Source organism: Trichoderma citrinoviride (genome assembly GCF_003025115.1).
Source record: "Trichoderma citrinoviride strain TUCIM 6016 unplaced genomic scaffold BBK36scaffold_1, whole genome shotgun sequence".
Taxonomy (NCBI): Eukaryota; Fungi; Ascomycota; class Sordariomycetes; order Hypocreales; family Hypocreaceae; genus Trichoderma; species Trichoderma citrinoviride.
In genome coordinates, this window is record NW_020194709.1 from 403,975 (window position 1) to 418,118 (window position 14,144).

The 14,144-nt window shown below is 52.2% G+C and overlaps 5 protein-coding genes across 5 annotated transcripts; 2 read left to right on the top strand and 3 right to left on the bottom strand.

The window, feature by feature from the left end:
* Positions 1 to 173: 173 nt before the first annotated feature.
* BBK36DRAFT_1133902 (beta and beta-prime subunits of DNA dependent RNA-polymerase) lies at positions 174 to 4,898 on the bottom strand. The gene is made up of 4 exons (XM_024892126.1): positions 4,791 to 4,898; positions 4,608 to 4,719; positions 349 to 4,546; positions 174 to 274 (listed from the first exon to the last, which is right to left on the bottom strand). The coding sequence occupies exons 1-3, from the start codon at positions 4,877 to 4,879 to the stop codon at positions 350 to 352; spliced, it is 4,398 nt and encodes a 1,465-aa protein (XP_024753551.1). The 5' UTR covers positions 4,880 to 4,898; the 3' UTR covers positions 174 to 274; position 349.
* A 1,857-nt stretch (positions 4,899 to 6,755) lies between these two features.
* On the top strand, positions 6,756 to 7,466 carry BBK36DRAFT_1155048 (hypothetical protein; the record flags this gene model as incomplete). Its single annotated transcript, XM_024893785.1, has 1 exon — positions 6,756 to 7,466. One exon carries the CDS (start codon positions 6,756 to 6,758, stop codon positions 7,464 to 7,466), a length of 711 nt encoding a protein of 236 aa, XP_024753552.1.
* A 316-nt stretch (positions 7,467 to 7,782) lies between these two features.
* On the bottom strand, positions 7,783 to 8,532 carry BBK36DRAFT_1173606 (hypothetical protein; the record flags this gene model as incomplete). Its single annotated transcript, XM_024895875.1, has 1 exon — positions 7,783 to 8,532. The coding sequence occupies one exon, from the start codon at positions 8,530 to 8,532 to the stop codon at positions 7,783 to 7,785; it is 750 nt and encodes a 249-aa protein (XP_024753553.1).
* Positions 8,533 to 11,410: 2,878 nt separating this feature from the next.
* BBK36DRAFT_1107971 (alpha/beta-hydrolase) lies at positions 11,411 to 12,325 on the bottom strand (the record flags this gene model as incomplete). The annotated part of the gene is made up of 1 exon (XM_024889320.1): positions 11,411 to 12,325. One exon carries the CDS (start codon positions 12,323 to 12,325, stop codon positions 11,411 to 11,413), a length of 915 nt encoding a protein of 304 aa, XP_024753554.1.
* Positions 12,326 to 12,882: 557 nt separating this feature from the next.
* On the top strand, positions 12,883 to 13,685 carry BBK36DRAFT_1164787 (hypothetical protein; the record flags this gene model as incomplete). The annotated part of the gene is made up of 2 exons (XM_024894693.1): positions 12,883 to 12,896; positions 12,956 to 13,685. The coding sequence occupies 2 exons, from the start codon at positions 12,883 to 12,885 to the stop codon at positions 13,683 to 13,685; spliced, it is 744 nt and encodes a 247-aa protein (XP_024753555.1).
* Positions 13,686 to 14,144: the final 459 nt, after the last annotated feature.

A 14,144-nucleotide genomic window follows, 5' to 3' on the forward strand; every position in this document is an offset into this window, starting at 1 on the left:
TTTATGGGAAACTGGCGTTTGAGGAGCAAGGGATAAATATGATTTCAGGCATGTATGCTTATACGTGCTCATTTGATGATGTCCTTACCGATTCAAGTTCCAAGTCTTTTAACCAAGTGATTAGTGACTGCCAAATGATCGTACAAGATGCATCATGACTGCTATGTAGTCCATATCCATCCGCTTGATAAATGTTCATTATATGCTTTTGCCATCCCAAATGCCCCTTATAGCATCATCCAGCTTTGGCACTGCCGTATATACACATAAATTCGCAGCAGGTTCCAAAACATCCAAACATCAAGCCCTTCCCTGGGAATTCTAGACTGAACCACTTATTTCAAATACCCTAGACCATCCCTCGCAGCTTTCGCCGCTCCTTCTTGGCCTTGACCGTCTCTGCCCATGCATCCTCAAAGAGCGTCTTCTTCGGCTTCACCTCCCACTCTTGAATGTTGAGCCTCCTGACAACCTGGAAGGAGCCCGTGCCGACGCTCATCGTCTGTCCCATGATGATACACTCGGAGACACCCTCGATACGGTCCGTCTTCATGCCGGCGGCCGCCTCGAACAGATGATCCGGCGTCTTCTCGAATGAGGCCAGCTGGAGAACGCTCTCGCGCATCTTAGACAGACCGAAACGGGTAATGCCCAGGACTTCTCCCTTGAACGTCATGACGTCGGCTAGCAGCTGGATGTGACGCGGGTCAATGTCCATGCCCGCCATGACGCTCGAGATTTCGTCGACGATGGTGGTACGGGCGGCCTCGATGCCCAGCACGTCGCGCGCCTCCATGACAGAGTTAGACCGCGACTTGGTGCCAATCACACCCTCCGTGGTCATGCAGGCGCGCAGTCCGTAACCCTCCACAAGCACCGTGTGCTCGTTGCTCTCCGACGTCTGGATGATGGCCCTCGTCGCCTCGTTGTATCCCGAGATGGGCACCTTCGGAAGCATGCGGCGCAAGTGGTTGACTCGCAGGAGGAAGTCGGGCGCCTCCTCCGTGAGTGTCAGCGAGGTGGTGCTGCGCTGTCGCTTCTTGGCCGCGTCAGGGTCGACCCAACTGTTGAGCACATAGATCTTAATGTAGTTGGGGCCGACCGAGACGTCGGTGGGCTGAATCTTGAGCTTCTTGAATCTGAGGATGGCCTCTGCAATGTCCACAATGCCGATGCCGAGATGCATGTTTTGCAGTGCCTCCATGTCAATGTACAGCACAATGGTACCGCGGCCACTCACCCACTCATCCTCGATCGCCTTGAGTACGTCGATGACATACGTCTTCTCAATACGCCCCTTGACGATGCGTGCGGCCTCGATCTGCTTGTCGTTGAGCAGAGGGCATGTGATAACGGGCGTGCTGATGTTCTTGGACGCGTTGATGATCTCCTTGATACGGGGAACACCCTGGGTGATACTCATACCGGCGACACCTGCGAAATGGAACGTCTTGAGCGTCATCTGCGTTCCGGGCTCACCAATAGACTGCGCTCCGACGGCGCCTACGGCGTGGCCCGGCTCGACGTGGGCCTTGTGATACCGCTCCAGACACTCCTTGACAAATTTCTGCAGTGTGGTGAGAGAGACCTTGGAGACTCGCTCGACGCGCGCCAGCCGGGCTTTGAGGTCTTCCGAGGCGCTGGTAAGGTCCTCGTCGTGGCTCGGGTCCGGGTCCAGTCCAACAAGTGCCCGGGCTTTGGACATCTTTTGAGCTCGCTCAGCTACGTATGCGTAGATTGTGTCGATGAAGCCTCGTGCGCTCTCATGCTCGTCGAGCGCCTCGTCGGTCGGATCGGAATAGTCGAGCAGGGCATTGTCCACCAGGCGTCGTCTCTTGTAGCGAAGCTTTTCCTTGTCCAGCATGCTGCTGCACACCTCGAGCACTTCGCGAGGAAGCAGTGATCTCTCATTGTTGTCCCAGGTGGTGCTCTCTGCGTGAGTCCACGTGCGGTCAAACTGCACAGGCACAGCCGAACCCTCCATGTCGACGGGATCGAGCTTGTCCGCACCAAACTGGAACTGCACAATGGTCCCCGACGATGTCCTGACGGTGTTGTCGTACTGCGTGGAGAGGTCCTCCAGAGACTTCATCAGGCGTCGCGACATGTATCCTGTCTCTGCCGTCTTGACGGCGGTATCAATAAGACCTTCTCGTCCAGAGATGGCGTGGAAGAAGAACTCGGTCGGGAAGAGCCCTGAGTAGAAGCTGTTGCGCACAAAACCCTTGGAAGCCGGCTGGCGGGCGTTCTTATGGAAGTGCGGCAGACTGCGGTCCTGGAAGCCATCAGGCACACGCTGACCGCCGATAATTTGCTGTCCGACACAGGCAACCATCTGGGCGACGTTGATGTGCAGACCCTTGGATCCGGAGTTGGCCATGATCAGGGGAGCGTTGTTGCGGCTCAGCGCGTCCACACACTGCTGACCGGCCTGCTGTCGGACCTTGGAGAGGATACCGGAGATGGAAATCTCCAGCGTCTGCTCCATGTCACACCCGGCAGCCTTTTCCAGCTTGCCCTGCTTGAACGTCTCAATGAGCGCATCACTCTTGTCGTAGGCATCCTGCACGAGTCGATCTCGGGATTTTGTCAGCTCGGTGCTGGGGAAGACATCGCCAACGCCGAGCGAGAAGCCCTGGTTTCCCAGCTGTCTTGCACACAGCTTGGTCAGCCTGTTCATGGCATAGACGGCATGATCGGGGCCGAAATCTCGAAGGATGATGTAGAAGACGGAGTTCTTCTTTCCGGATCCGATGATGGACTTGTCCATGCGACCACACATCACCTCCGAGTTTCGAATGACGAGCCAAGCGTCGTTTGGATCCATGTCTGGACATTGCCCGGGCCTGGCCGAGTATTCTCTGCACCTTGCGTCCAAGTTGACGAGGACGGGTGATTGCTTGTTCGGACGCATCAGCACGTTGAAGATCTGCTTACCCGTCCAAAGGGCCTCAGGCTTGATGATGGAAGGGGGAGGGAGGTCAATGTGAGTCACGCCATCCACCATGTGGGTGCAGATGTAGGTAAAGGCTTTTCGGTTGTAGAATCGGTCTTTGCTGCTGAGGAGGTAAGAGGCTGTGATGAAGTCCTGCGTGGCTGCAATGATAGGTTCTCCGTTCTTGGGCGTGGCCAGGTTGTTCTTGACACCCATGAGCGTAATCGCCTCGGCACGCGCTTCTTCGGACTGTGGAACGTGTAGGTTCATTTCGTCTCCGTCGAAATCGGCGTTGTAAGGGCCGCAGACACACTCGTTGAGGCGGAACGTCCTCCAGGGCCGGATCTTGGCCAAATGGCTCATGATACTAAGCTTGTGCAGTGACGGCTGTCGGTTGAAGAGCACTACGTCTCCGTCCTCCAGGTGACGCTCCACGACGTCGCCAATCCTGAGATCTCGGGCAACGAGTGCCCTATCACCAAACTGCAAGTCCTGCTTCCAGTTTCCGTTGTCCTTGATGACGTGATTAGCTCCCGGCCAGACCTTTGGCCCATTCAAGATGCACTGCCGCAGCTTCTCCATGTTGTGGCTCTGCACTCGTTCGGGGAACGTCAGGTTCTTGGCGACAAGCTGAGGAACCGCTACTTGGTTGATGCCCAGGTTGGGATCGGGGGAGATGACGGTTCGGCCTGAAAAGTCGACTCGCTTTCCTGACAGGTTTCCTCTGAAGCGGCCCTGTTTACCCTTGAGACGCTGGCAGAAGCCCCTGATGCTCTTCCCGAAGCCCGGTTGGTTAAGGCCGGGAACATCACTGTTGACATACATGGCAATCTGCAGCTGGAGGTACTCCCACTGCTCCATTATGGTCTGCATCGGCTTGCCCTTGTTGAGAGCCGTCCGTATCAGTCCGCTTATGTAGACAATCTCGGCCAGCTTCGCAGTAAGGTCGTCTTCTGTACTGGCGCCCTCCTGTGCGACCGACGGCCGAATGCACACGGGAGGAGCGGGAACAAATTGCCAGATGAACATCTCGGGGCGGCCCTCAGTGGGATCCAGACCCAGCAGCTCGCAGTCCGTAGCGGTGATCATCTTGAAGTGGTTCAGGACCCAGAGCGGGTTCAGATCCTCCATCGCTCTCACCAGATGCTTATCCAAGTCGGGGTTCAGTTTCTTGGCTTCGTCGAACGAGGCGTCGAAGGCGATTTTGCTCTCCGGGGGGAGCTTCTTCTGCGAAGTCGACTTCTTGTACGCGGAGAACTTGTCGTGGGTGAGCTTGAGGACGCCGACCTTTCGAATCTGGCCGTTGATCTCGCCGCAGTACGGACACTGCCTACATTTCCTGCACTGTTCGTTGATCCTCTTGCAGATTTGCGTTCGGCGGATGTTGTCGAGTCCGGGTCGGCGCAGGTCCTGGAGGAACGACCGCCGCTCCTCTTCGGTGAGGAGCACTTTGGCGCACGTTTTGCACACGTTCTGGAGAATCGTCTGGATGAAGCGAAGGTAGCCGATGTGAAAAGCAGGGAGCGCTAGCCGTACGTGACCGAAGTGGCCGATGCAGAATTTGAGAGGCTCTTGACAAGTACCGCATTTGCCAGACTTGCTCGACGTTCCCTGGCAGAGAGTCAATATGCTTACTACAGATACGCAGATGGATTCAGATGATTATACACACCATTCGCAGATCGAGAGCTCCATTGGTAAGGGGTGCTCGGTTGTTGTCGATATCATAGAGCATGCGCTGGGAAACCTCCAGCACACCTTGATTGACGATATCCTGATTGGACCTGACGAAGAGCAGCGGTTAGGGAGCCGAGAATGCTTGAAACATCAGGTATTACACAGTAGCAACACTCACTGGATGCCAAACTTGATCCCCTTGAAGCGCTTGGGCAGATTGTCAACAAGCTGCTCCTTGGTAGAGCTCACGAACGCGGCGTGCGCCATCTTGTCGCCTCTTCAGATTCGGGTTCGCCTGTGCGGAGTGTGGAATTTGCGCTGCTTATCATGAAGGCATGATATCGATGCGATTCGACTGTTCGACTCTGAGGACCCGGGAAGAGGCGATGCGCGAGGCCGTCGGACGGGGATGATTCGGCTGATTGGGTAGGTATAGGAAGATGCAGGACTAAGGTAGGATAATTCGGACGAGGCTGGAAACAAAATTTGAGATTGACAGTCATCGGTCGTCCCCCACCAAGCAATCGATAAGCCTAACAGGTGCAGATATAGCGCCCCACCTTCTGTATCGCCGCCTTTAGCGTCTGTACCTTAGGTACCTGTATGGATCTAAGGTAAGGTATGGAGGGATGGAGATGACCTCACAAGAGATACGAGCTTCAGCGACAACTCATCTTCGAGTCGATAAGGGTCAACTTGGCACTGAGGTAAATCATTCAATATCCAATGGATATATGTCAGTGATTATCAGGTAATATCACTACCATTACATGTACTCATGCGTTTACTTCTTTCTACGATGGCCAACTTCCGCCAACGTCGCTCTACAACGCATATCACGAAATATCCAATATTCACATGTAGGCAAAAGAGTGTCTCATAGTCCAGCCATTGCATCCCAAAAGAAGTGCGTCATCAGGTCTCTTCTTAAGTGATGTTGTCCTGAGGCAGGCTGAACGGGCCGTCGGTGGTGTCTCAACAATCGGCGACTGAAGCCTTCAGCCAGCCTCTTTCATCCTCACTGATCATCAGCTGCTGAGAGGAAAACCTCTGTGTTGTCATACCTTCATGTTGTAGACTGGTCAATATTGAACTATAAGGTCTATTACGCTAGAAATATGCATGCTGTGTGACGGTGAGTGATGAGACACTATGAACACTACGGTATTCAGCTGCCTTGGAACGAAAGTCATCGTACTGCCTTCACCCACTGATTTGCCAACTTCTCACAGACTTTCGTCATGAATTGCTTGGAGGCTTTTATTCTAATAACTCCATCCGTACTCTTCTTGGTTGGCATGAAAGATGCTGTTGGACTGAGTCCAGACAGTTGGAAGGACCTCCCGATATGCCAAGATCGGTACACGGTTCACAAGGTAATTGTTGTTCCCAATCGTGTTTATAGGACTGCTGGCTTGAGGTGCCAGCTTCTTGGATGTTGCCGCCATTCACTGACGTAGACAATGAGCCGTGGCTCAGCCAGGTTTCAGTCCGAACGGATCAAGAGCGGCTGCTGAAAGAACGACATAGTGAGACCGCAGATGTCAATCGGAAGCGTGTTGATACGCTTGGCACCCTCTCGGCGAAGCCATATTAGCGGAGGATCACGATACTTGGACAGCTGACAATGACGGGTAGATGCTCTTCCTGTTGCTGTTGCGATGCCTGAGCGGCCCGTCATGACCTCAAGTAGCTAAATTCTGGGCTGTGGTCGTGGGCTGGCAGATGGATTGCCAAGATGTTCACTGTAAATCACTTCCCAATGTCAAATGGCAGCTCGTCAAGGAGAAACTCAGTTGCTGAGACAATGTTAAGCCTTCTGATGAAGGTTATTGTGATGGAACGGTCATCTGTACTATGAGCTTACACACAGAGAGCTCTCTCAACGGAGAAACTCTCTACAGGACAGCGTGAACAAGAGGCTGGAGGAAGCAGTGTCATCAAAAATGATAAATAGGGGAGACTCACCCCCTCAAAGTGGACAGCCAACAGCTACAAACATATTTTCAGCATCGACAACCCCAGCCCTTAATATACCTTGCGATTTTTACAAGAACACCGCTTCGAAGAGTCTGTCTCCTGCTTTCAGTTCCTCTCACTAATTTGATCGACTAGCTGACATTATTCAAGAAGCTCATCCATCATGATCTTCACCAAGGGTCTACTCTCCGCGGCTGTGGCCGTCTTCGAGCTGGCTTCATTCACCAGCGCTGGCATCGCTCACAGAGCCGACACTGCCACGGCTGCCGCCACCTACTCCGACGATGGCCGAACCTGTTGCACCGACGGAGAGCCTGGCACTGCACTTATCAATGGAAAATGCGAGTATGGTTCTCACTCTTTGTCTCCCGATATTCCCAGCGGCACCCATGTGACCAAGTGCTGCTGGGATGACAAGGCCAGCGATTTCCATGTTCATTATGCCCAAGACAATGAGGAGCACGAAGCAGCGCCTTTGAACGTTACTGGCGGTGGAAATTACCCAAATGGCTTCTGCAACCTCGGACTCAAGTGGGAGATTACCGAGTTCATCCTCACCGACGACTACCTTGACTTGAACATCGACCTCAACGTCGATTGCGGACCGTACAACAAGTCGGATCGGGAATGGGTTCGCATTCACTTCAACAGCGTCTGGCAGGATGCTGGCAAGTTTACCTATGTCATCAGTTCGATCGGACCAACCATCTATGCGGACATCTCGACCAAGATCAAGCGCGACGACTCTTCAGTCGACCTCCATGTACATGTGACTGGGACTGGAATCGCCGGCGCTCTGGACGAGTCTGTCGATGAGAACCTGCACGATGAAGAGCTCAAGGCCATCCTCTCAACCGTAAATGTGTGCTATTAATGGACTCGGGACGGGACATGTCAGCATGGCAACGGTATTGTGAGCGTCCCTGACGACTCCTTCTCTAAGACTGCGTGGGTTGAGTGGGGATGTACCTAGGTATGTTGGAGTCAAAGATGTTGGACTACTGTCACATATCTCATAGCACATCTGCAGAGTAACATTCCTTATGTATAAACACGTATATGAATAGTGAACCCCTCCGAACAGATGTGAAAATGAATGGAATAGCGTTGTAAACACAATCATGGATGCCCTGAAGAGACCCTGTTCAGACGTAGGAATTCAAGAAAACATCTCCCCTGGGGTGAACATGCTAATTCTGTTCTGCCGTAGTAAAAGCCACAGCGGCATCAACGAACCTCGTCCACACTCCAAATTCCTCCTCATCTCGTGGCGCGTACACTATGACATACGGCAGCGGAATCAATCCCAGGACGCCACTGAGTGGGTGCAGTTCAGCCCAGCCCTTTGCAATCGCTTCCTCTGCATCGCTCAAGCTGAGGACCATGTGGGAACTGGCTTCTGGGTGTACGTGAACAATTTCTCCCTTTGTCGTTTTCGCCAGGAATTTGGGCAAGGGGGCGCCGACAAGCCACAGCGCAGGGTGGTCTCTAGCTTCCAGGCCAGATGCTTTCACGGCCAGCGTCTCGGGACGATGATTTGCCAAGTCTCTCAGATGGCTGTTCATTTTGTTGACAAGGGCTTCATCGCCCTTTTCTGTGATCTGCCTCTGGGGCGCCACGTAGTTCGGGATGGTTGGCCTATCGCCTCGACGCGGTGCGAGCTCGCCCTGCAAGAACCGAGTGGTACCGTGAGGCTCGTAGGCTGAAGAAATGCCAGGCTTTTGAAAGACACTCCTGTCGACGGTGCTGTTCATGGCTAATGGACGTAGGGCGCCTTGAATAAGCCAGCCAAAGACGTTGTGCGGGAGACCACCGGGACCAAGCTCGATGAAGCCACGGTACCAAGGCATCATCAAAGCCATCAATGGTACGATGGCGACTGCGGAGGTGAAGAGCATAGGGTGCTGCCGCACATGAGAAATTATACTCCAGGTTGGCATGTTCTTGTCGGAATCAGTGACATGGATCTGGTCAATAGATGTGAGGAAATGACCCTGTGAGGCTGCTCGAGGCAGTAATGTCAGATATACAAATGCTGGGATTCCGGAATGCTAGAGGGGATGGATGTTTGAGAAAGAGACTTGGAGAGGCAGTGAGGAGCTCTTGGAGAATAATGAGCTGATGGGAGCAGCATTTCTGTAGATGACGTACCATCTTCGGAGACCGAAATCCGAAAGCCGGATGCGCGAAGCTTCAATGATTGGATGCCGACAAAAGATGGTTGTCGCGGGAAAAGGATGTGCTAACGTGCCTGATCAAGATACATAGCATTTAGGAGCTTCACTTTTGGACACTGAATACTGACGGCCACGGCTGTCTGAACATTCTATGAAGTGAATATATTCATATCGTCCGACATCTTGACAAGCAACAATGATCGCAAAAAGATGAGCCACCCGTCAGCTCACAGGCTTCGTCCTTGGGGATTCTTCAGGCTTTTGAAACGGAAACTGTAATATAAATGTGGAACTCTCAACCTCTTCCGTTACCAGTGCCTCTGAGATCAAGACTCATTCATCTCTCCCAGCGCAACGACCGCTCACCCAAGACCGAGACCGTTCACCCAAAACCGAGGCCGCCCACCCAGCTCCATCTCTGCCTGTTTCAGCTCCTCTTTGACCTTTGCAAGGTGTGACTCGATAGTGGCCCGAGGAAAGGGCTGGGTTCGGTGGACTGCTGGCCCTCTGTGGCACGCGGCCTTCACTGAGCAACAGGGGGCAGCCCTCTCCCAGATTCTCTGAATGGCAAAGAGTTGCCGAGAGGAAAGAGCTGAACTGAAGTACAGTTGGTCCAAGTCACTTCCCATCGAAGCCGCAAGAGAGTGGCTATCCAGCATCCCAGAATCGATAGTGGCCTGGGGGAAGTTCTTTGAGTGGCAAAGAGTTGCCGAGAGAGAAAGACGAACTGGAGTACAGTTCTTCTAACTCAGCGACCACCGAAGATGCAAGATTGGCAAAGTCGGCGACATCGCCGATGGGAGTAGCTAGCCAGCACCCCAACTTGGCTATCCAGCATCCCAGCAAATCCCGTCTTTCAAACGCAGCTGGCCGCCCGCACGTCTAATGATACTGGCAACGACAGTGGGTCCGAGCCCTGGAGTTTATGTCTGTTCGTGTGTCTTCCTCTTCCTCCAGACGGCGAAGGCGGCTCCAACTCTCTGGTGCCAGTGTGCTCCAGATCTCGAATGGGGCTATCCATCTGCAAAGAGGTCACGCTTCTCCGGAACTCACACCCCAGTGAAGTGATTCTTTTGCTCTGCCCACCCCAATGGATTGGCTCTTTTGCTCTGCCCACCCCAGTGTATGGGCTCCTTTTCTCTCTGTGGATCTTGATAACTAGTCGGATCGACAGGCCTTGTGCAGGCAATGGATCGCTTCAAAGCGAGGTTTGAACAACCTTTGTCTGTATAATATATAGCTGACCTTGAAGAATGGATCAAGCTCGATATGCTCTTTGTACTGTCAGTATTCGCAATGCTGGCAAATGTCGGTTCTTGTGGTAGAGCGTCTCCATTGCTTTCTAGACGACGACGCAATTGCCGACAGCATGTGCTGCCACTCTCGCGACCTATGGATGACTGTTGAGTCATACCCTCTATAATGAGTGCTGTTGAAGTGCGCCAACATCTCCAAGTCATCGTTGCTGGTTGTAAAACCGAGCTTCAGCATGTTAGCATGCTTCCCATTTGATCATGGAAGAATGGGGAGTGGATAGAGTGTGATGTACTTACATTGCCCTCGGATCTCTATCTGTCTGTGCTGCGACTGTCGAAGCTCATGGATGACCGTTGAGTCGGATCCACTTCACCGAGTGCTACTGAACTGTAGCAATATTTCCAACTTATCGTCGGCGACTATAAGATCGGGTTATATGACGTTAGCATAGCTTTTATTTATGATGAAAGGGCAAGGAGTGGCTGAAGTACGGGCTACTCACAGTGACTGTATAGTTTGTTTTTTCCGAGGAAAGTGTCATGGCGGGTGTCATCCCAGGGGTCGTAAAGTGTGCCAAAGCAGGCATCATGGTCGGTGCTACAGTAGAGGCCATAGCAGACGCCGGAGTGGTTGACATAGTTGATGCTCAGGTGGATGGAAGACTCGACAAGTTCAGCTAGGCTGTATAATGCACTCATCTTGGCTAGAAGCTGACATGCTCATGATGTAACTGGAGGCCAAAACTAGCAGTTGCGTATGAGATTCAAAGCGGAACCACCGGTTGTGTCTGGGAGTCGAAACCTGGGCCCCCCCTCGTGCAAGGGCAGCAGAACCAGGCCCGCTGTAGAATAGGTGGGAGCTTCGGCGCCGGCAAGGCCAGACACGGCTGAAAACTCTCTACTCCTGTTAGTTTTCTCCGTTCTTTGTCAATAAGAAGACGCGAGACTCACGCCAGATTCTAGCATAAGAGCTCTAGCAGGCTGAGCCGGGGTGAAGACATTGTCAGGTGGGAAGTTTGGCTGGGATGGCACATATGACAAATATAGGTGGTCTTCGATGTATTCGTAAGGAACAGAATGATGGTATCGACACCGTATGGCGCGTGCATAGGCAGGTAGGTGGAAGAGCGAATCCAAGTTTGCCTCTGGTGAATTGTTTGTAAAGCTGTGGACATATGCCATACCGAAGATTCCTGCCAAAGTGAAACACTCGGTTCGTGCGGGCTCTGCCCTAGCTCTCAGATTCTCGCGGCAGGTACGGTCTGGAAACGAGGAAGAAGGCGGTCAACTCCAGCAATATCGTCCATTGTACCTATCGATACGGATACTGCCAACTTCACCTTGCTGGCCTATCAGAAGCTAAGATACAAAACAGACTGCATATATCAAAGATCCGACTCTGCCATCCATTCTACTATTTCTTGTCCAATGGTGTGGGGATAGTCTTCCTGCACGAAATGCCTTCCTGGCCCCAGAAAGATGGTCTTGACATTCTTCATCGCTCCTCTTAGCCTCACAAAGTCCTCTTCCGTGACGAACGTTCCAGGCTTCATCCAGAAGAACAGCTTCGGTACGTCCGATGCGAGAAGCCATGAAGTGTATTTCTGTGCCTTTTCCCACACATCCTTTGGGTATTCTTCAATGGGGATCTCGTTGGGAAATCTCCAGACTGGCTCACGATCTTCAGGTTTCGGAAATGGCCGGCGATAGTGAACCATCTCTTCCTCCGTCAGCCCTCGAACAACCCCCTTGGGTAGTATCCTATCCACAAAGAGATTTTGCTCCATGATCATGGCTCTCCCAACATCAAGCGTGCGAAATTCTTGGAACTGGTCTCGGAACACCGAATCTCGAGAGGCCCAGCTGCTCACTGTGGTGATCCACTCCATAAGTGCAATACCGGCGACGCGATGTTGATGGCGACTGGCCCAGTCCAGGCCAAGAGCTGAGTCCCAGTCGTGGATGACGAGAGTTATGCGCTCTGTTGGCAAGACTATACTGAGAAAAGTATCGATATAGCGCTGGTGGTCGCGGATTTTATACTCTAGCCCCGGTACTTTGTCTGAATCACCAAAGCCGATGAGATCGAGCACGACGCAGCGGCTGTTCTTTGCAACATGCGGAAAGATGTTACGCCAGAGATATGACGAGGTTGGATTGCCGTGCAAGAAGACAACAGCAGACCCGGACGCAGAAGAAGAGCCGATGGCGACATAGGCCATGCGGTTTCCCAGTACCTCGACCGATTTCTTCTCGTAGGGAAAGGCAGAAGAAATCTGGAGACCCCTATCAGTAGCCATGGTAGAATAGCCAGGTCTTGATAAGGAGTATTGCGTTTATCTAATCAATAACTGTAGAAGTAAGGCAGCGCATGACTGAGCAAGACGATTGTTGAGCGGCCGCGGCAGGCATTTGGTCGATACAATGAGCGCTGAAAGTCCAGCAACCAACGGGTTTATATAAAGCGTTCTATAGCCTCGGTATTCAAGGCCAATCTTGATTACTCACAGATGAAGTCTAGAAACAGTGATTCAGTTGAGCTCCACGAGAAATAGTTTCCGTTTACTGATCTCTTCTGGAACCAAGATTCCCTACGACTTGGTTTAGTAATCTCGAGGGCAACGGGATCGCCAATAGCAACGTTGTTGTACGTCAATCAGGAGCCGGGCGTCCCACGATGTTGAATCCGATTTGCCTAAATTGGTTTATTGGGTGCTTAGACAATCGCGGATTAGTTGTGAGTTTCACAATATCCCACCTTGCAGAGACTGCTTAGGTCCATCAACAGGTATATATTGTCCTAAGGGGGGCTTTGGGAAACTGGTATCTTCTGTAGCTTAACTAACTGCTATCCACCATGACCTTTACAAGGTAGATCTCTTCACGACCTTCTCCTCGTACCTCTAAACATAGTGCTGATTATCTTCCAGCCCTGAACTTTTGCAGAGCGCCATTGACGCCCATGGCGGCCAAGAGTACTGGGACTCTATTGAGTCCCTCAACGTGGAGCTTGAGTTCTCCGGGCCGGCGTTGCGAATGAGAGGCCTACCTGGGCCCTATCAAATCAAGATGGTGGTTGATACCAAGACGAAGAAGGTTACGTTTGAGAAATTCGGCGACTACTACGGATCATGGACACCTACACGGACCGAAGTTGGCAAGATTGGCACGGCAGAAGATCTTGACGTTCGGGAGAATCCCCGAGATGTATTTGACACCCACGTTGAGGCCACCCCGTGGGATATGCAGAATCTGTTCTACTTCGTCGGCTATGCGTTTTGGAACTACGTCAACTTTCCATTCTATCTCGAAGATCCAGAAATCCAAACTCGAGAAGTGGACGGACCCACGCGAGAGAACGGCGAGGAGTGGACGACTCTGGAGGTGGTATTTCCCGACGGCTATCCCACCCATACCAAGTTCCAGAAGTTTGACTTTGACGCCGGATATCGACTGATGCGCATGCATTACAAGGTCGATGTCGTGAAGAAGTCTGTCCCTGTGTGGCACAGCTGCTTCAACCACGCCGTTGCTGGGAAGCTGCTTTATCCGAGTCTCCGAATTGTGACCTCTTCGTTTCCCGGTACGACATTCTTTTCTCCGTTTCTCCTCAAAGATATCAAGATAGACGTCAACCATAAATTCGCGGAGACTCGTTGAGCATGTTCGCACAGCGACAGGGGAACAATGACTGTGGAAATGAGTCCAAGATAAAGCATCGTTTAGATGGTTAAAGATGGGGAGGGACTGGGCGATCTAGCAACAAGTCCACGTCTTGCGGCCGCATTTTTCGCCAATAAAACAAAGAGTGAAGCTGCAATTCAACCTGATTACACTCGTGTAAGCCGCGCTTTATGGTTAAAATTCTCACGCTGCCGAGATCTGATCGTAAAACTGTTAATAAACTTCTCGGACCGTGAAGGGCTTCGCCACGCAGCCTATTACTGAACACGGCTCGTCGAGGCTCGTCCCTCGATATCGATTTGGGACGCGTTGCGCTCGAATAGAGATCATGAGGTTTTTCTTGCTGATGGACAGCGGAGAATGTCATTCTGTCGGTCCTAAGCACAGCTTACCTACCCGTGATCAAATGCGCAATGCCTGAAGAATAAAGACACA